The 21,372-nt window shown below is 41.1% G+C and overlaps 2 protein-coding genes across 10 annotated transcripts in view; one reads left to right on the top strand and one right to left on the bottom strand.

Annotated features, from left to right (window-relative positions):
* Positions 1-9,401: 9,401 nt before the first annotated feature.
* On the bottom strand, positions 9,402-15,352 carry LOC119242125 (translation initiation factor IF-2-like). Its single transcript, XM_037507903.1, has 2 exons — positions 15,340-15,352; positions 9,402-10,516 (listed from the first exon to the last, which is right to left on the bottom strand). The coding sequence occupies exons 1-2, from the start codon at positions 15,350-15,352 to the stop codon at positions 9,402-9,404; spliced, it is 1,128 nt and encodes a 375-aa protein (XP_037363800.1).
* The window catches only part of CDON (cell adhesion associated, oncogene regulated), a 97,410-nt gene continuing 85,645 nt past the window's right edge, over positions 9,608-21,372 (top strand). For 4 of the 9 annotated variants that reach the window (XR_008551066.1, XM_037505570.2, XM_054693190.1 and 1 more), the window contains exon 1: positions 10,219-10,314. The gene's annotated coding sequence lies outside the window, so the exon portion shown is untranslated. Of the gene's footprint in view, positions 9,631-10,218; positions 10,315-10,452; positions 11,972-12,096; positions 12,175-13,432; positions 13,656-21,372 lie in introns of those variants that run through there. The other 5 variants (XM_037505572.2, XM_037505575.2, XM_037505574.2 and 2 more) reach the window with 5 other exon arrangements.

Below are 21,372 nucleotides of genomic sequence, written 5' to 3'. Positions count from 1 at the left end.
AACTTCTCTCATTCGAGGATCTAATTCCCAGGTGCTTTCTCCCTACTTGCCTTCCCTCCCTTTCTAACTAAATGTGAAAGTAAAGGTTGTACCCAAAATGGCTGTGAGAGTTTAGGTCAAAGCAGGAGCTGCTAACTTCTCTGGTCTCCCACCTCTGCCCCAGGGGCCTGCGTTTTCAGTCTCTTCCCTTGCAGTCCTCTCCTTGCTCCTGCTCTGGTTCAGGGTCTCTCTAGCCCTCAGGGATGTGATCAGGCTGAGGCAGTGGCAGAGAAAGGATTCCATGCCTCCCAAGACATTTGATACCCAGAACCCCCAGGGCTGGACAGACAGTAATTGGACAGGAGGCAGCAATGAGTTGGCCAAGGATGAAGTTAAGGGGAGACCATGGGGCACAGAAGCGGGAAACTGGAAAGCTTGCTGGCTAGACAGGGTGAGCAATGGTGGAAGACATGAGGACATTTAAAGGGGTTGGATCAGAGCCTTTGTCTTGAGAGACATCAGCATTGATGCTCTTTATAAATGTACTTATAACTAAGCAAGAGAAGAGAAGACATTTTTAGTTAGATATGTGAAAGCAAGACTAAGGATTCATGAGATTGCCTTGTCTTGCCTGTGTGTTTATCTTGCTAGGAAACACTAATGTTTACCATATGCCAAGCTTATTTAATTCTCACAACGGTCTTCTAAATTTACGTCATTCATACATAAATACCAATATGTAGAGCCAGTACTACGCTGATTATCAATGTGTGGAAAGTTATAACACAAGCCAATCGTTCTTGTGTGCTCAATCTTTTACGGCTCATACAGCATGGATACACATCCCCAACTAAAATAATTAGAGAAAATTTTCATCCTGGGCCCAAAGGAAGAGAATTCATAATGATTTTACCATGATAACGATGATGATGATGATGATAAAAATAGTAATGTTTATTATTTATATATCCTTGCTTCTGGACCAAGTTTTTTTATACATTATTTCCTTAATCCTCACGATAGTCATAGAAAATAGGTACTGTTACTGTTTCACAAATGAGAATATAGATGCACAAAATTGGTAATTTGTACAACATCCAAGTTCATTTTAATAACATTTTTTTTGCTGCTGATATAATAATCACAACTGATAAGAAACTGTGGTTGTCTAAGCCAAGTTGATGAAGAATAATCACCTATGACATGCCTAACAGCGTCAGCCACTCTACAAAGGCATGTAATACATCTTAAATCCTCAAAATAACCCAATTACCATAGTATATTTATACCGGTTTTGCTGATGAGGTAACTTGTCCTAGTTGGTACAGCTAATAGGCAACAGGACCAAACAGAAGACCCCTGGCACCTCCAGTAAAAGCCTACTCAGAGCTGCCTTCCTTGTTAGATGTCCCGAAGGGACTTAAAACCAAATTTTTCAAGCAGCAGCTAAGACATTATGTCAAACTCCTTTTGTTCCAACCTATGCTGGAGCTGCTAATGTTGCCAGAAATTGCTTTAACAATGCCAACCCCTCAGAGACCTTGACATACTGTAGTTCATTTTTCCTCCCTGAGAGGAAGAGGGAAATTCTATCACAGAGACTAAGAGTTTGGCCCAAGTTCACATAGCAGACAGGAGGATAATGAGGGATCCAGGAATAAATTACACTGGACAGGTTTCCCAATCCGCCGTTCAGTGCTTTTTCTATGAGACCGTCCAGCCTCAAATAACTCAGCCGTTAGCTGCTACACTTTGCAAATGTCCCCAAGTCCAAATCATTCTCTTTCAGAGACTTGGCTTTCTTTCACATCTCGGACAGAGACTCCTTTGCCATTTGTAACTGACATGGAGGGTGGCGTCCGTATATGTCAGTACTGGCCTCCATTACAGACCTGTCTTTCTCTTTTCCTGTAAGAGGATCTCCGCATTCTTTGCTAGTGCAAAGAAGATGTGTAAAGTCATTTTCTCCTGACCTGGTGTGTGGGTAAATTAATCTAGCATCACAAACCCAGTCAGAGTTAGGTGATCTGTGTGTAATGGGTTTAGGCAGTGAGTCTCCGGGGCTTAGCCTGCTCAGCATAAAAAAGGCCATAGAAATCTCTCTCTCCGTGAAATCCTCTTGCACGCAATTCAGGAAATGTACAAGACAGTGAGAATATAGTCAACCTATTGGAATTTCTTTTATAAGGAAAAAAAAGCATATTGCAGAGCAAAGCTGCTGATCACCAACTTTCCAGCCTTGCTAGGAGAATTATCTTGCAGTGATTCGATGTAAAATTCCACAGGCTTGGGGGAGGGTCGGGTCATTTAATGACATGTCAATATTAAATTACATCATAAATAATCAGAACTTCCTGCATATTTAAGGGGAACTTTGTTGTATAAATTTGGAAATCATCCAAATGGAGACAAGCGACTTCTGTTATTGTTTAGCCCTCTGGGACTAACTTATGGTGAGGGCTGGGTTGTTGTTTTGAACTTTGGAACCTTTTGCAGAGAGCTAAACCCATTGACTTTTAGATGGTCATTTTCCCTTCCCCTTTTCACTTTTAAATTGATCATTATGTTTTTGTATATAAATAAGAATAAATAAAACCCAAAGCCATGACCAAAGCAAAACATGTGAAGTCACTAGTAAGCTTGAGAACTTACAACAGACTGAGCCAGACTGGTGATGGTCAACTTTGACCCCTCTTGCTAAAAGGAACACTTTTTAATATTTATCACCCACTAGATCCTTTTAAGTCCAAGAATATTTTAGAGGCTCCTAACATTGGAATGTTATCAATCCAGACAATAAGATCTAAGTTTCTATCTGATATGGGAATCTACAATTAGGGTTCCATAAGCCATAAGATACTATAAATTATTATTAGTATTGTTATAGGACAGGGAGAGGGGCAGCCCAAACCCCGCAAACCTGTCTATTCTAAATGGGTTCTGCCATCCGCCGCATCAACATAAAACATATGAGAATTTAATGGGAAGGAACTTTAATAAAAACTAGGAAACAATACAGGTAAGACAAAGAGTCTAGTTTCTAAATGAAGCACCCAAAGTTACCCATCCCCTCATGGGTAAAACTCCATCCATATGGGGTCGGCCCAGAGCAAGGCCCCAAAGCCTGCCACAAGTCTAAAGCATCTTCCAGTGGGGACCCACAGCAAAGGGTCAGAAATAAGCAGACAAGCCCGGAAGGAAAAGAGCAAAATCAACATCAAGATAAAAGCTGCCATTGTCACCTCCCCATGAGTCTCACCCACATCTGTGTCACCTAGTCCATGACCAAAAGACAAGTGCAGTTTCTTCACGTGTCTCTAGGTTCCATGCGCCTCCTCCAGGTCTCCTGGCTCCATCCTGCTTCCTTCCTCAGTCTCTTCTACAGTTTCTTTTCTTTTTGCTCAGCTCCACCCTTCCTTGGGTGGGGCAGGGAACCTGGAACCTCCCCCTTTCCTGGGGACCACCCTGTTACACTATGACCCAAAGAATAAAGTCCCAAGTTCTCACCTACAATTCAAACCCTGCCCTACAGGTCCCCAATTTACTAACTTCATCTCCCACTGCTTCTTGGCTCTACCTCTTTGCTCTTCTCCCATGGTCAAGTCAATCCCCAGAGCTTCCACCTGCGAGTCTGACAACAGACTTGGTCTCACTGCCTCTCCCACTCCTTTGTTGAGACTGTTCCTATTTCTCTTCCTCTCTCTGAGTCTTCCCTAGTGCCAGGCTAAGAATAAGTTCTTCCTTCTGGGAGTCTTTCTTCCTCCACTTCAATGGGAGATTATTTTGTATTTGCCATTTCCTGAGATGTTGTGCTAGGAATTTGACACTTTATCTCATTTAAACCTTGAGAGGTGGGTATTATATTCATGTTAAGTGTTTTTGTTTTGGGTAAGTAACCCATTTATATGATTTAAAAATCAAAATATTATAAACAGCTATAAAAAAAATTAACCATACCCCTGTAGCTGTCAACCCTATTATCCACCTTCTACCAGAGGTAATCATTTTTAAAGCTAATCTTTGGATAACCACTGGATCCTTTCAATGGTTCTTGATGTAAAGGATCAGCAAATAGAGATATATATGTTCCGTTTCTCCCTCGTAGAAAATAGGGCATATTATATACACCATCCTTCATCTATATCTCCTTTACTTTTTTTCCCCATTAGATAATGTGTCCTAGAGTATGTATTTGATAGATGTTATGTATTGTGAAATGAGCACCGCAATAAATTTAGTTAGCATCTTTCATTTCACATAATTACAGTTTTTTCTCTTGTGATGAGAACTTTCAAGATCTACTCTCAAATACACAACTTTCAGAGATACAACACAATATAGTTAACTATCGTCACCATGCTATACATTCTTATTCATCTTATTCATCTGTGGCTGCTGAAAGTTTGTGCTTTCAGATAACAATCCCTGACTCTGGAAACCTCTACTCTATCCTGGGTTCCTAGGAATTCGGTTTTTTGGTTTTTGTTTTTTTAGAGTCCACATATATGTTAGATCATACAGTATCCCTCTTTTTCTGACTTATTTTCCTTAGCATTATGTCCTCAAGCCTCATCCATATTGTCATAAATGGCAAGATCTAGAGTTTTTTTCCATAGCAGTTTTGAGACGTCTTTCTTTCAGCTGTGTAGTATTCCATAGTGTGGATATAGTTTCTAATGATGTACACTGGGTTGTTTTTAACAAAATAAACAAAGTTGCAGTTTATGCACTTTTACATGGGACATTTCATATGAGTGTTAAGAGTACCTGTAGCATAAATTTCCAAGAGTGGCCCTATTGGATCAAATGGCAAAAAAAGGCTAAATTTTGAGAAACACTGTCAAATTTTTTTCCCTTGGAGGTTGTACCTTTTCTTAAATTCTCACCAAGTATAATGTGTTCACATGTTGAACCTTTTGAATTTGAAGTACATGCTACACAGGCATCACCATTTCCATTTTATATATAAGGAAATATATATGGAAAATACAAGATCATGTAGTGAATACTCAGGTTACTATTCAAACTTGTGCTCTGATGCATTCTACTCATTTGATATTTTTCAAATAGTTATTTGCACTGTTACTTATTTTATGGAGGCACAGACCTAGTCTTTCCAAAGCTTCCTGATTAACTTCTGTGTTCAGAAACTCTCTAGTTAAACAGAGATTGAGGCAATTAAGTTGACCACAGAAGAGACTGAGGGAAAAGGTAAATGGGCTGGAAAAGTCGGGAAAGTAAGGCAAGGGAACAGGTGACCATGTGACCACAGCTTTTGACACATCCCCAGAGTAACACCTGGTCACACCACAGACGCTTCTGCTGGATCACAGGGGATGCCTCCATACAAGATGTAGTGAAGGCCTGCCTCAGGAAAGTCTGCTGGATGGACAGAGAGGAATCAAATCTGTCCTGCTCCTCCCATGCCTTTCTCACATTCATGGGTGAGGGAACATGCCCACACTTTTGGCTGGGGTCACTTGGCCCTCTCAGCAGATGCAAGGGAAGCCAGCTTCCTCTTTGCAGTGTCCAAGAGAGTGAGAGGAGTACAGAGGCACCCAGACCCAGGCGAGGCCAAGGGACCCAGAGCAGGCCTGTTCATTCAGGTGCTTTCTTACACCTTTTTAATTTAGTGCTATCCACCAAAAAGGTCCTCAATAAAAGTTTTCAATTGATAAATTCATTTGAAGTGGAGTTAATAAAAATAAACATTCTCATTGCAGGAGCATTAGTAATGTATAGTAGCTGAGAGTCCAGCCTTGAGAACTGGACTGCCTTGGTGTAAACACCAACTCTGACCCTGAAATGCTGTGTGATCCTAGATAGGACATGTCACATTTCTGGCCTCGATTTTCTCAGTTATAATATGGGATTAATGCCTAACGTGAAACTTGGCATATAGCCAGTACTAGCTAAGCATTTACTTTTATTATTGCACCTAACTTTTATTCAGATTTTGGCTATGTGCTGCGTACTAAGTGCTTCAGATATATCATCTCAATTAACCCAGCAACCCTATGAAGTAAGTGCAGTACCAACCCTATATGAGCCTTTAGTATCATCCTTATTTTACAAATGGTGAAATCAAAACTCCAGGAGTTTAAGGAACTTAACCACGTCCAATGAAATGGAGTCACAATTGATGCAGGTCTGCTTTACCAGACTGCTTTGTTCAGTCTATCATTATTCTTGGAGAACCAGGGTTCTTTTCTTAATTTTTTTTTGTTTTTACACATTGACATAATATTATAAAAAAGCACCCAATTCAGGTCTAAAATTCATTGAAGTTACACCCCTGTCACTTAGCATCTATCGATCTTTCTACCGATTTGCCAAGATAGCAAGACTCAGGCACTCGGTTCATGGCATTTTCCTTGACATCTTCTTGGTCCCTTCAATGTCTGTTCATTTCTCAAGCCCCAGTGTCCCCTGGTTGCATACATTTTGATGACTGCAAGTTTCTCTACATTTCATGCACCAACATGTATACAGCCTAGATGTAATCTTTACTTGCAACTATTCTACTTTGGAAATGGAGTTTGTAACAAAAGACCTCTTTGCATTTCACTCCTCCATCTTGTGACAATTGCTCTTTGATCTCACAGAAATCTCCTTTTTCTTAATCTGTCATTTTATCTCAGTCTATCAATCTTCTCCCGCTCACAGTCTGGATTCTCTCATTGATGATTTGAATTATTTTCTTATCAACACCATGTATTATTCTCCTTCTAGCACACTCCACAGAAAAATGCCAAATTTGGATGTGTTATGCTCCCCCTAACCCCCATACACACCAGAGTGGTTAACTCTCACTGGAGAAGAATCACACAATCTCTTAGATTCCCTCACTACTAATTCATGATCTCCAGCCTCAGCTAGGCCCTCAGGATCACCGATCAGTCCTGTGAGTGATTTTCAACTTTCAATTTTAAATTCTCATTTTTTCCTAATGATTTCTGAACTCTGGCCTGGAGTTTCCTTTTCCAGTTGCTATATCCTGAGTTTAGACTTTAATTCCTGGAGGATTTTAGTTACTGGAGTTTTAGAGATATGTTCTTAACCATAACTTTCCACAGTTCCATATTCTTCCTAAGGGATCACTTTTACTGTCATGGGATAAAGACTACTCTATGCTGATGACTCTCAAATGTCTATCTCCAGCTTGGACTTATTTGTTGAGTAGAGAACTGTACTTGGAGGTTCCACAGGTACTTCAAATTCAAAAGGTTCAACATGTGAACACATTGTTCTTCCTCTAAAATCTGCTTTTCCCTCAGGGCACATTATTCTCCTCCGAGAATCATGGGATGGGGGGGTGACTACCATCCTCTTAAGCTGGAAGGCCGATTTCATCTTTGAGTACTTTCTTTTCTTTACCTTCCACATGCAATTAGTTTTCAAGTCCTGCCCAAAGCCCCTCTTGTTTCTGGAATTTCTCCTCTCTCTGCCTTTATTATTATTGTACTAGTTCAGTCTCTTGAGACAACTGAACTGCCTGAACTGCTCCAGAAGCTTCCAAATTTGGGGGTTCAAGCTTGCTTATCTCCAAACTATCCTTATCACTACCAGCAGATCTTTCTAAACACCAACCTGACCACATCACACTCCCACTTAAAACCTTGCATTGACTCCCATTGCCTACAGGATAAAGTTTCAGCTTCCTAGCATGATAGGCACTGTTTTTATAATCTGCCTTCAGCTTCTTTCTGCAGTGCTTTCACTCAGCAAGCTTTATCTGGTCTCTTACACTAGAGCCACAAAGAGCTTGCAGTTCCTTGGAGCAGCCTTGTTCTTTTTTTTTAACCTCTGCCTTTATTCATAATGTCCCCTCTGCTGAGATCACCCTTCACCTTTACATGGTCAACTCCTACTATCCTTTAAGGCTTAGTTCGTGGGTCTTTTCTTTTGGGAAGCATTTGTTGACAAGCTTTACCCCCAAACTCCAGAAAGGGTTAGCAACACAGCACCTGTACCCCTGCAGTTCCCTGTTCATCTCAGTGTACTTACACATTTATGTGTCTGTACCACTACACTGAGAGCTCTCAGAAGCTTGGGATTAAGTCATAATTCTCTACATACTGTTTTGCCTAGCGGTGGCATAGGGTAGGTGCAGTAAATACTTCTTTTTTTAAAGATTTTTTAAAATTAATTAATTTATTTATACAAGCACTGGGTACAGTCAGAAGCGCGGGAGGGTGAGAGAATTCACCAGAGCCAGTGCGGGGAGCAGAACAGACAGACTGATAAAATACACTGCATGCCATGTGGGACCCTCACTGGCGGCCGGGGATTGAACCGGCACTGCAGAGGCTACAGGCAGCTTCGCAGCCCAGCGCTCAACCACTGCGCCACCAGGGGAGGCCCACTCAGTAAATACTTTTAAGGGAAATGTTGAATTAATGAGTGATTCATTAGTGAAACGTATTTTGTGTCTGAAATGATTTCTCCACTTTCCAAACAAGGCAGAGAGGTGTAATCACCATCAACAAACATCATGATTATTTCTCAGGCTTGATTAATGATATTGATAGGCATAGTGATATTCAAATGATGCTGAGATTTGGGGGATACCCAGCGTCAGTGGGACCCCAACTGGAAGGACATGTTGTGGAGCTGCTGTCATAGGGGACAGCTAGGGTTTTTAGAAAGTGCCACCAGAGACCTACAAGACTTTCAGTCACACAAAACTCATTTCAGTTAAACCTTCAAGGTTTATAGGGTATCTTATTTGTTGAATGAAAAATTAGTTACTATACCTTGCTATATTAACAGCATAGAGATTCTTGGTTTGAATAAGTAACAAATACAACAATCTAGAGTTAGAGTTCTTTTTTCCCCTCCTTTGCTGACTTTCTTAGGCCCCAATGCTTTGACAAAGACCCTGGATCCAGTTAAAGCAGAAAGCTACACTGTTTGAACACTACACTTTCAAAGCATTTCTTTGTGAAATTCAAGTAAAAGGTAAAGGGGAGGGGGGTAAGGGGGAAGTTTAGCATATTTCTACTGAAGTTCCAGTACCTAGAGCTTTGAACTTCAAACACCATTAGGGATCCTTTTGTGGTTCACTAATAGGAGATAACATGATGGTTAAAAAAAGAACGACCTGCTAATATGATTATTACTGAAGTCAGTCCTTCAGGCTGGCAGGTGCTTTCACTATCATATTTATTTATGCCTCGTGACAACCTTTTCGATAGAAATTATTTACCCCCTTTTGTTTGAACTTAAGTTCACTAAGATCAGATCACTTGGGGCAGGATTCCAACAGCCCAGGAGAGCAGATCTGGGGTCAAAGGCCACGCGCAGGGTTCACCAGGCAACACAGAGCTTCTCCAGGTCTCTGAAAAGTTCTGCTGCCAGCTTGCAAAACTTGTATGCGAATGAATGCAAGGCAGGTAGGGTGGGACTCAGAGGAGGGTGCCTCAAAAATTTAATATCGACAGCGGTGTAAAGGCCAAGCAACCAGACGCGGCGGGAAGCTGGACACACAAGGCAGTTACCTTAAGGTAAGAGCCAAGAGCAGGGATGGGGCTAATTGGCTTCTCGGAGAACTTAGGTGCAGGGGCCAGAGGCGGGGCCTGGGCGGGAGCAGTGGAACAAATAGACCATTTGTGGACAGGGCAGAAATGCCGCCTCTCCGGGGAAGTCAAGGTGAGGGGAACGAGGGCGCGTGCATTATGGGCATCTCCGGGAGTTGCTAAGGCACCTCCTCCTGGCCTATTGCAAACCCCAGCAGAGGCTGTCCTCGGCTCTCCCGGGGTGGCTTCCTGGGCGACCAAGTAGCAAGGCGACGAGGCGAAGGTCCTGCCCCGAGCGTCCCCCCTCCGTGCATTGGTACGGCCCATCCCCCCGCCGCTGATCTGGCAGCCTGCGCGCGCACCCTCCGGCGGGGCGCGGGCCGTCCGGGCGCTGTGGCCTCCGCGGCCGGGTCCCCCCCCCCCAGCTCCTCGCGTGCTCCGCGCTGGCCCCGCGCCCGCCGGGGAGCGCGCGCGCGCGCGCAGGCTGGGGAGGAGCGCGCCGCGGGGGCGCGCCGGGTGACTCCGCCCCCCAGCTCCGCTCCCCTCCCCTGCGTCCCGGGTGCCCGGCGCGCGCGGCTCGGTGCGAGGAGACCCGGGACCCCGCGCCAGCCCGCCGGTCCGCCCGCCCTCGCGCCCCCGTCCCGGCGTGCGAGGCGCCGCGCCCTCCAGCCGCCCTGCCCGGTGCATGGAGGGGCCCGTTCGGATCGCAGCCGCCGCCGCCGTAGCCGCCGCCAGCGCGCGGGGGATGACCTGGGGGTGGCTCTCGGAGCCGGCTGCCGCGCAGGAGGTCGGGGGACTTAACCAGCCCCGCTGAGAGGTGCGGGGGTGGAGGTCCAGCCGCAGGATCGGAGGGAGGGGTGGCCCGGGGCTTGGGGACCACGAGGCTTGGGGGCGGGGGGCCCGGGTGCGCCAGGCCGGGAGGGTGTGGGGTCCAGGGCTGCGTTTGGGGCTGGCCAGGGAAGGTGACTGATGCCCAGCTGGAGCTCCGACGTCCCGCGTCCTGGCGGACTCTGAGCCACCTCGTGGGAGGAGGCGGGGTGAGGTGTCAGTGACACGATTAAATCTCTTTGACAATGATCCGCTGGGGCAGGTGAGATGCTGTATAGCGGGGAGCAAGGGGCGCCAGCGTGTTTTCCCAAGGGAGCGGGGTCCCTCGCCTCTCTCAACCTCGATCCCCGCAGAGCGCCCGCGAGAGACAGTGATTTATGCGTAGGGAGAAGCAAGAGAAATTTCCTGCACAATGTATCTTTCTCTGCCTTCACAGACTCAGTGACTTCCCAGCCCCAGGGAGTGCATTTTTCCTTCTCCTCTGTAAAGCTTTCTGTGGCTTGCATTATCGTTTGCTAAATACATTACAGCTCGCTATTTATTTCAGTCTGCAGCTTCTAGACCTTTGTTGCTTTCTCGCCACATCTAGGAATTTGAGTAATAAATCACTGAGGGGCATAGATAGAGTCTTGGGCCCTTCCCTTCATTGTTCTCCCTGTCCCCATCAAATCAGGTGGAAGGCTCTCCACACGGAGCTCTCCAGAAGGCTTGCCTTTCCTGGTCAAGGCTACAGAGAGTGGCAGGTGTTTTAAAGGCAGGCTGCCTTCCAGTTGAGATCTAGAATTTAGGGAACTTCTGCAACAAACTTCTATGTCCTCGTTCACAAACCTTGAGAAAGAGGAGATTGCACTGAAAGATAACGTTAGATTTATTCTCAGGCCAGTGGCCAGTCACGATGAAAGAGCCGATTCAGATTCCATGCCTCACTGATACCAGAACCTTCAAACTCACTACTGACTACCTAGGGTGAGGACAGTGGGAGGAAAACTTGGAGAGGTGACTGGAGAATGAGATGGGTTTATTCTCAGTCGAATTCTAAACATTCTATTACATTTTATAGCTCTTTTTTTTTTTTTTTGAAGTCTGTTTTAGCTGAAAATGTAGGAGGTAGTTCAACTTTTAGGGCAAGATGAAAAAAAAAACTTCAGAAATTTTCTGGAAATTTTAAATTAATGTTAAAGTAGAAAGCATTCTCCGGAACCCGGAGAGGCTGCAAATACTGTAGTTTCTGTTATGCACATGTTGAAATAAACTGCCTCATACTTGAAGTTATATGAGAAGGATGGAGAAAACCTGTTTCATTTTGTAAAGACGTGCCCTGGGTGTGTTTGGCAGTGTGGAGAGCAGAAACATTTATATTTCTATAAAAGACACACAAGTGTATATTGTTTAACTTTCATGCAAAAACTCGGACATAATATTTGGGAAATCCGTCTTTGTTTGAATAGTTTAGTCAACCAGGAAAATCAGTTACTAGAAGTACTGTGCTATTGTTTGTGTAGTAACTCACTTGGGATGCTTTGATTGATTGCTGTAGTTCTCATCAGCCTCCTCTTCTGTGGAAAGTACTTAAACAGCTCTGACTCTCAAGCCAGGAAGTACAAAGAACTCTTAGGACTTGGAGCATACTGATCTAGCTTATTCAGGTTGGCTTCTAAATCAATCTTACTCCTTGCCTTCTTTGCAGGTGGTTGAACTGCATGAAAAGAATTAAGTTCACTTTAAGATAGAACCTCTCCCCGCCCCCCACCCCCTTACTCCCTCCCCTACCCCCCTTCAGCGAGGTATATATAGATGAAGGCTTTGTGTCGTGATAGGAACTTCTGTCATTGGGCTTTGCTCTAAAGAGGTCAGGTAAAATCTGTTGACCAGTTCTCATGCTATTCTCTTATTTTTCCATTTTGCCCTTACGCTGTCATGATTTACTGGACGATTTCATTTATGCTTTTGTCAGACTCTTAAGTGGAAGTGAAAATTTCTTCTCTAGAAATGTTTATTTGTGCAGACATTTGGATTAACAATTGGTGATTGTTTCTAAGTAAAATCTTAGGGAAATGATCTCAGAAATCGGACACTATAGTGAAATCACGCTGGGAATAGGAAATGAAAACTAATCGAAAAATGTGTTATTTGTAACATGTAATTATATTAACTATCACCTTGTGATTAGCATTTGTACTATGAAGACGTATAGATAAGATGATAATCAGAAGAGTGGATGCATTGTCTACCGGGTAGTCTTTCTTTTCATATTTTATCTTGCCACATAATAGGAGCTAATTAGGTTTGAAAGGGAATTTGGAGTCTGGTTGCTAAATATATTGCTTTGAAGGACTTGATTTTTATAGTGGTTTTTGATTGGTGCTTTTTTCCCCAAACATTTTTATTAACTTGGATTGAATTAAAGAATGTTTTATTGTTTTTATTTAAATTTTTATATTGTATGTAAACACTCCATTTATTTATAAACATTCCATTTATAAATTTTTGTTGTGTGTATGGTACTAATTCACTTTCAAGAGAATGGGGAGGAGGGCTTTCTTGATTATTTTTAATTAAAATTAAGAGATGGTATACGCGTACACATAATGTTGCTTTAAAAATATTGGATTACGATTAAATGAAAAACTGGTTTGTTGGTTTTTTTTTTTTTAATCCTTCAAGTTTTCCCTTATTGTTTGTGCTCTTTTCCCCCATTGTCAGGCTTAAAACATACAGTATCATTGTCATCTGTCCCCTGAATAATGGTCCTGAGGTGATATTATTAATGTGGCTTTTTAAAATCAAACTAATTATACTTGCCTAAAAGAGCCACATGTGTGTGATTCTAGCTGCCTGGTGCCTTTTGAGAGCCCTGGAGACAAGCTAGTGAATAGAGCTGAAAATTCATTCTGTATTTGATTAAATGGAACAGACTCGCTGCTCCTTACCCCAGCAGGGGCTATGAGATCTCTTGATCCCCGAAGCGGCTCCAAGACCCTGGGAATTCCATTAGCGAGCACCTGAGGAATTTCTGCCCTGCAGTGCCTTTTTTGTATGTGTGTATGTGTGTGTGTGGAGAGGGAGTGGAGCGGAGTGGTGATGGGAGGGGGGCGGAGGGTGGAGAGAGGCTACATAAGAAGTCTCCATATGTTAGCAGATCTAAAATCAAGGCATGACTTAACAGCTTATCTTGTAAGAGAAAAGCCCAACCCAAAGGCAGATTGCTAGTAAGGACTTCATCAGGACTGTGGTGATGTTTTTAGCACTGAAGTACTCGCCACTCTAAGTACAGAAAGTCACTGCTTTACTTTGCCTCTGAAGCGCAAGCATATACATGTTGCAGACTTGGTAAGTTTTTTTTTTAAATGATCTTTTGATAAATATGTAAAATTGCGTTACAGTTTGGTCTTGCCTGTAAAAGCCCGCATATTATTTTAATAGCTTTTAGACTGAGAGCAAAATCAGACTTTCATGTGAGGCAATTTGTTTTGCAGAAATGAAATGCTTGTTTAAATGGGCATGTTTTAATTGGCTTTTTAAAAATCTGATTTTGTTTTTGTTATGTTATTATTATAGAATTTAAATTCAGTTAGGGTATGTCTCTCTTTCCTGTTGTCTTTTTAAGAATTATCTCTGATGTCTAGTATTTTTCTAAGATATTGCTTTACAGACTTGCTAGCAAGCAAATAAAAACATATCTACCAAAAATACTCTAAAAATCTTTGCAGTTAAGTTTTTGAGAGATAATAGTGTGTCTTCCTCCCTCTTGTCTGTCCTTCTCCACCCCAAATAATTTTTCGATACAAACATTTTTCAGAGTTATTAGCCCAGTTTGTTTCTTGTATATTTCTCAAGAAAGAGCAGTTCTGAATCTTGGATGGATGATATAGTTAATTGATTTCCTCTTGTGAGAATAGTTAAAAAGGGATGTGAATTTCAGTGCTTGTAATTTTCAGCTAATGCAGAATGCTGTGGCATATTTGATGGCTGATTTGATATGTTTTACTCCTGATTAAAATCATACTGTGCATCACAGTTCTTTCCATCCTATTAACATGTAGTCCTTTACCAAATTCACAATACAGTGTTTAGAAAATAAAGAAGCCCTTTAGAGAATATATTTAATTTTTTTTCTACCTTAATCCTAGGCATGCCTTCTACTAGTATGGCCAAATTGAAAGGACTCTTGAATGAACTGAGTAAACACGAAAGTTAGCATTGTGCTTCTTTTGGCTCACAGTTGTTCGGTCACTTTGCGGTGTGATATATTTTGATGGCCGGACATAATTAAAAAAAACTACCCCAAAGAACATTTTGTTTTGCTACATATCAGTTAGGTTGCGAGTAAGGACTCCAGTTCTCTTGAGCCAATGATGTGCCTTTTAATCACAGAATTAAGCAACCATGAAGTTCCTTACATCTTACTTGAAAGGAGAAAAAATAGAGGTTAGATTGCTGAACTTAGATTATCTGAGTTCTTGTTTGTTGCTTGGAACAGTATGGTTGATTTGTTTTTATAGAATTAAGAAATTGACATATAACTTGCTTGTCAGTGATTTGTTAATAGTTTAGTGCACACATGCGTGTGTGTGCCCATGAGCTTGGGCAGAGATCTTGATGTAAGCCTTAGGTTCCTCATCTGCAAAATGGGGATAACAATGGTATTTTTTACTGGTGTGGGGATTAAATGAGATAATGAAGGTAAATCGGTTGGCATATAATAAAAATCTCTGTAAAGGTTAGTTGTTGTTATTTTTTACTCCTCTGCATGTTAGTCTACTACTTTCATCCAGAAAGGATTTCTTTAAAGTACTAGATAATGAGGAATTCTTAGAATTAGTAATAGTGTGTGTATATGTAATTGTTACAGTCTTATTTGCTATAGTTCTCCTAATTTTGCAATTGAAACTTAGAAAGCACTTGGAAATGTGTTGCATTTTTCCCAGATGAGGTATGATATAAAAATGTATACAAGTGTGCAGTTAATGTACACTAAGTAGACAGTTAGGTGAGGCTTTACATACACACTTACCTGTTATAACCATTACCCAGATGAAGATAAGGAGTATTTCTTTCACCTTGGGAGACTCCTGGGTGCCCCTTCCCAGACAGCCCTGCCCCCCAGAGGAAGCAACTATTCTGATCGGTCTCATAGATTATTCTTGCCCGATCTTAAACTGGACTCATATCGGATGTACTCTTTTATATGTGGTTTCTCACATGTGTATGAGATTTGTCGGGTTATTGTATACAGTAATAATTCATGCTTTTAAAATTGTGTCATTTGAAATTCATAGTAGTTCATTTTATTGGCACCTTGAGTACATGGTCATTGGGGAAAAAAAGGAAAGAACAATTTTCCCTAAGTTGTTAGAAAATCAGATCTTAGAAAACTGTCACCATGACCATTTTTATTTATATATTTTTACATCATTATTCATTCTCTCAGGTGTTATCCCCATAAAACTACCACCGCCAAGACACCCGTGAACCATCCCCATAGTCCATGATCTTTATTTTTAATGTCTAAAATTTGGTTGAAGGTTTATATAAAAACCTCCAGTTACAATTGCATAAACTGAATCTTTTGATCTCTCTCTCTCTCTCTGTGTGTGTGTGTTTTGGAGGGGAAGGGGCAGCTACAAAATAGAGAAGGACCATCTAAGCTAGCTTATATCCTCCAAGTTTAGGATTCAATGCTATAATCAATACTTAGAATTGTATAGAAGTACCCACTAGCCCAGCATTAGCATAATATTATTTTAGGAGAAAATGAAATATATATATTTTTTGGGGGGGAGACTCCATCAAAAACAGAAAACAAAGGAACTAGGATGTTGTATTCTAGGAAAATTTTGAAGAATGGGATCATGCACTTACATCAGGAAGAATAATTTTGGCTGTTAACCTCAACATTTACTGTCAGGCATTGCGTATGTGTTTAGAATTTCTGTTTGTATTGTTGGAATTCAATTCCTTTACAGGCTAAGTGAAATTTGTTCCACAGAACAGTGAAACAAGAACACCAGATGATGTTGATACATCCATATTAATGCATCTGAAGCTCTTTAAAACAATTTTGAAGAGGGGTGGGGCTGAGGTTAATAGCTTATGTTTCTCTTCTTGGAAGTGTTGTTGAAGGATTTTCTGATGTTCTGCTTGAACACAAGCCACTCCTCTCTCAGGAGAGATTTTTTTTCAGCATTTGGAATTTCATTAAATCTTATAATTCATAACTCTTTGACACAAGGTCATTCTTCATGGTCAGCCCTGTGCAGAGATGGGTCCCCTGACTCCAGAGGGGCAAGATGTCTGCTTGTTTTCTTAAATCAGACCACCAGTGGCCAAGATTTCAATGGGGGTGGGGAGAGTTGATACCGTGATATATGGTTCATCTTTTGTTCCATAGAGGCACTCAGAAGATGCAGATTTTGTTTCAAAAGAAGGAAGAACTGATAAATAGAGCTGCCTCATGACAGAAAATGCCCTTTTGAAGGCATGAGTTCCTCATTACTGGATGTGTGCTAGTGGTGTTTGCAAAAGGTAATGTGGAAATAATCTCTTCTTTGGTGAGAGATTGGTCCACATGATCTCTAAGGGCCTTTTCAGTATAAGATTCTATAGAATAGGCTTTTATGGGGTCACTAAACTGCATAATTCCGACATATGTAATTTTGGAGGGAGAAGATGTGTTATAAAGTTCCAAACGGTCATTAAATACATTTTTTTCAGAGCAACCCTAGTTTAAAGTTGGCGGCTTCTACTTATTACCTTTCCCCCTTTAAATGTAATTCTTAGCTTATCATTAATAACTAATGTCAAAATTTCTTACTGTCTTTCTTAAAGATAAACAGGGGCTTTTGCAGTAGTCTGTATATCAGAATCAGAAATGATAATACTTGACAGGTATAGTATTTGCTCTCTTTTTATATACATCCGAGAAGTTACTTGAAGCCATTATTTACTCACTCCTACAGTAAGGTATATGCTAGGTTAAATTAGTAAATGTACCTCTCTATGCTCTACCTTCTGTCTTCCACCTACATCTTTTACACTTGAGTCTCGAGAGAAAAATAACTCGTGGGGGAGAAAGGCCAATATAAAGGCCTCCCTGGTGGTGCAGGTGGTTGAGCGCAGCCTTGTGAAGCTGTCCGCAGCCTCTGTAGTGCGGGTTTGATCCTGGCAGGCTGGCGAGACACCCACATGGCACGGCAGACCTCTCCTGTCTCACTCGCTGCTCCCCTTAGCAGTGTATTTCGGTCAGTCTGCCTGTTCTGCAAATTGCTCTGTCTCTGGTGAATCTTCTCACCCCTCCTGCACCTCTGCCTGTACCCGGTTCTTGTATGGATGAATAAATAAATCTTTTTTAAAAAGTGACTTATAAAAGCAACAAAACGATTTTCAGGATATTCAGTGGGGCCCATAGTTATTTAATGTAAACTATGTGCCCATCTTGATCTATAAATATATGTCAAGAATTGACATTTAGAAAGATTGGAGTATTGAATCCTGAACCACCAAAATAATATTTTCTCAAGTTTTATGAAACAGAAAAGTATACAGAGTTTTTGCTGTTTTGTATTTATCTATGTGTGCCCCACATGTCACCTAGAAGCAGATCTCTCTCTTATCTCTTTACTATCACCCCCGGATCCCTATAACCACCCTTTCAAAATTTGGGAGGGGGTGAGAAGAAATTCAGAACTAAGAAGAAAATGTCCTTCATGCCTCCTCAAACTACTTTTTTTTTTTTTTTAAAGATTTATTTATTTATGCATAGAAGAGCTGGTGGTACAGGCCAGAGATGCGGGGTGGGGGGGCGGTTTGGCGGGGTGAGAGGATTCATCAGAGACAGTGGGGAACAGAACAGGGGAGCAGTGGGTGAGACAGGAGAGGTCTGCTATGCCATGTGGGTTGCTCCCTGTCTGGCCAGGGATTGAACTTGTACTGTAGAGGCTTGGGATTGCTTCATAGTGCAGTGCTTAACCTCTTGTGCCAGCAGGGAGGCCCCTCTCCTTGAACTACTTCTAGCTCATCTCTCTCTCCAGTCTTGGTTTTGCCCTTCCCAAATCATTCATTTTCCTACATCTTGCCAGGGCAGTGAAATTCCTAAAAACACAAAGGTGATTATATTATGACTGCTCTCCTTTAAAACTGACTTCTCCAAAAGGCTTGGATCTCACGAAAGCAGAGATTTTCAGCAGGGTGTTAAGGTTCTTACCCACCCAGCTGCCCATGGGTATTTTTGCCATCATCAGCCCCTTGGCATTCTTGGAAATACCTTGCTTCGTCTCCTGCAGCCTGGGAGTGTCTCTCATGGCACTGATACTGGATATCATTGTATACATGTCAGCCTCTCCCTTATCTCACTCCTTAAGGACAATGTGACTTCCCCTGTGTTCAGTCATCCCTCTCACACCTTTCTTCACTTAAGTCTAACAAACACTAGACAGCTACATGCCCTAAATGAACCAGAGAGTTAAAGCAGAGCTTCTCATGTCTGACTGAATTTCTTGGAGGATGTTAAAGGCACGCTCTGATTTTGTAGGTCTGGTGTGCATTCTAAGATTTTCCCATTTTAACAAGTTTCTGGATGATGTCAATGACACCACACATATCACACTAAGCAGCAAGATGCTAAACTGCCTTCTCTAGATCCGTGATTGAGGGAAATCATGGAAATGAATGACTCGTATAGTTCAGGTATACCACCAGTGCAAATAAAGAGGATTAAAGGTTTAGAGAAAGAAAAAAAAAATAGTTAAATGTTGAAGAGTCTAGGACATTTCTTGCCACATTATTACTGGAATGCTTGCCAAATATTTTGACGATTTCAATGGTTTTATATGTTTAAAATATGTATTTTTCTCCTCTGCAACATTATTTGGTGCCGAGAGAGCTGATGTCATGTTTTGTTTCATTGTTTTTTAATACTCAATATTACGGGTGCTCTCCTGGGTACTAAAGTACTAAAAAGTACATTCTGGCTTCTGTCTTTTGCCAGGGAACTTACCGAGTTATTGGCTTTTTATGGTATCAGAATTAAAGTTATTAGTATCTCTTCAGTGAGTGATTGTACACCCTGCCTGGTAGGAGGTAAAACTGGCAAGGAAGATGAATGTTTAATGGAGAAAATACTGCTTTTGTCAGGCCATGAAATTACTGTAGTGACATCAGAGCTTGGCAACATCTTTTATTCCAATAAAAAGAAAAATAGCATCATAAGCTAGGGATAAGACATTTTTCTTGCCCATTTATTTTGGCTTGTTTTCCTGGTTTTGGCCTCAGGGCGTGTGTTTAACAAAATAACAACACAGTGAATAACAGGCAATGAGAATTAGGGAGTGAACATTTCAGCTGGCACGCACATAGTATTCATCATGCACCCCCCCCTTAGATTGGCGACTCTGAGAGTCCAAGAGGAGGTATGAAGAAGGCTGATCTATAAAAATGGGATTAAACTTTCATTATTTGGCTTGATGTTACATGGCTTGCAACATATTGAAAAAGTTTGACAGTTGGCTTATAAATTGACCATGTGAGGGTGAATTGATTATCAGCGTGACTGCATAGTTTCCTAGGAAAGGAACTATTTATTCTCCTTATAAACACCAGTAAATAACGTCATATTGCCAATCAAATCAGTTTGATTGAATATAGTTTTGTTTCCTGCCCACTTTACCCTGTTTACTCTTATTGTGAAATTCTATTTTTAGCTGTTACCATGACTTAGTGACAACTTATATACCAGGATTTAAATTTGATGCCCGACAGTCCAAACAAGAGAGCTAGTAGATCTTGGGACTGCTAAATACTGAGAAGATATTTTTATAGTTCTCACTAGATTTTTAAATTCCTGAGTAGAACCACACTAAAGGCTTATTATGTTTTGCCCTTATTTACCCCGTGGGTTCATCTTACTGTGACCACGTTTTTAAACAAGGTCATTTTTTGGTTTCTTCCATTAAATTCTTGGATTTTTGGCCAAAATGAAATTACAAATTTTGTTTTACAGTAAGGAGGATTATAGTTCTGACGAGTTAAAGTATATTTAAGCCTAATTCTAAATAGAGACATCTACTTAAGAACATATTTTCAAGTCTTAATCTGATTTGAATGGTTCCAGTTTCTAAGTCAGTTCTTTTGATTCCTGTTTATTGAAAATTAATTTTTTTTTCCTATGGCTCAAGTCCTTTCCAAGATTAAAACAAAAGAAATAGATCAAACTTTCACCCTGAATTCCTAATTCTAAGCTCTAGTGAGCATGTTTTAAACAGTTTTGTAATTTAATTGGAGTGCTCTTTGGAAAAAAATCGCAAATACTCCTATTTTGTAGATGTTTCTAGGTCTCATGTAATTTTCATCATACATTTTAGAGCTAACTTTTTTTTTTTAATCCCATGGCTATGTAAAGCCGATTTTGAGTCATTATAGAATGGGTTGTTAACTGTGGTCTCTTATTAGACGAACACAATTGTCATCATTTGTCATTTTGTTTGTGTTTGAGGATGCATTGTAAAAGAACTATTGTGGTGGTGGCTAGGTCTTAAAATCATTTCACGTTTGTTAGTATGATAGCAGCCGTGCTGCGGTTTTTAATTATACAATACAACTTGTGTAAAGGCTTGATATCAGTGCTTTGTGGGATCAAATAAATTTTAGCTCAGGGATTTGAGTACATATATCTTATTAATGTTAATAGGAATCTTGTAGCTAACTTCCCAAGTGGGTTTCTGAATGCAAACCTTGTAAATCTAGGCTGTCTTTCAGTCCACATGAGAATAACAGGAGAGATTGTTCTAAAGAAAAATTGTTGATGTTTTAAAATTTTGTGATTTCCTTTCCAGATGGGTAGATTATTTAGGGAAAAGATAAGAAAATGATTGACCCTATAGAAAAAGATTTTAATACTTCAGCAGAATCATTTCCTTAGCTGGTTGTACATATATACAGAATATTCGATTAGTTGTGATATAGATCCCAACCGGTTATGTAATCAAATTAACAGGCACCACAGTCCAAACTCCTGGGACCTTCAACAACTAAGAATGAGAAACTGAGTTTT

This window comes from Talpa occidentalis, unplaced genomic scaffold, assembly GCF_014898055.3.
Source record: "Talpa occidentalis isolate TD23 unplaced genomic scaffold, MPIMG_talOcc4v2.1 talOcc4.12, whole genome shotgun sequence".
Classification (NCBI taxonomy): domain Eukaryota; kingdom Metazoa; phylum Chordata; class Mammalia; order Eulipotyphla; family Talpidae; genus Talpa; species Talpa occidentalis.
Note: the sequence above shows the minus strand (reverse complement) of the source record. Positions and strands in the feature narration are given on the sequence as shown.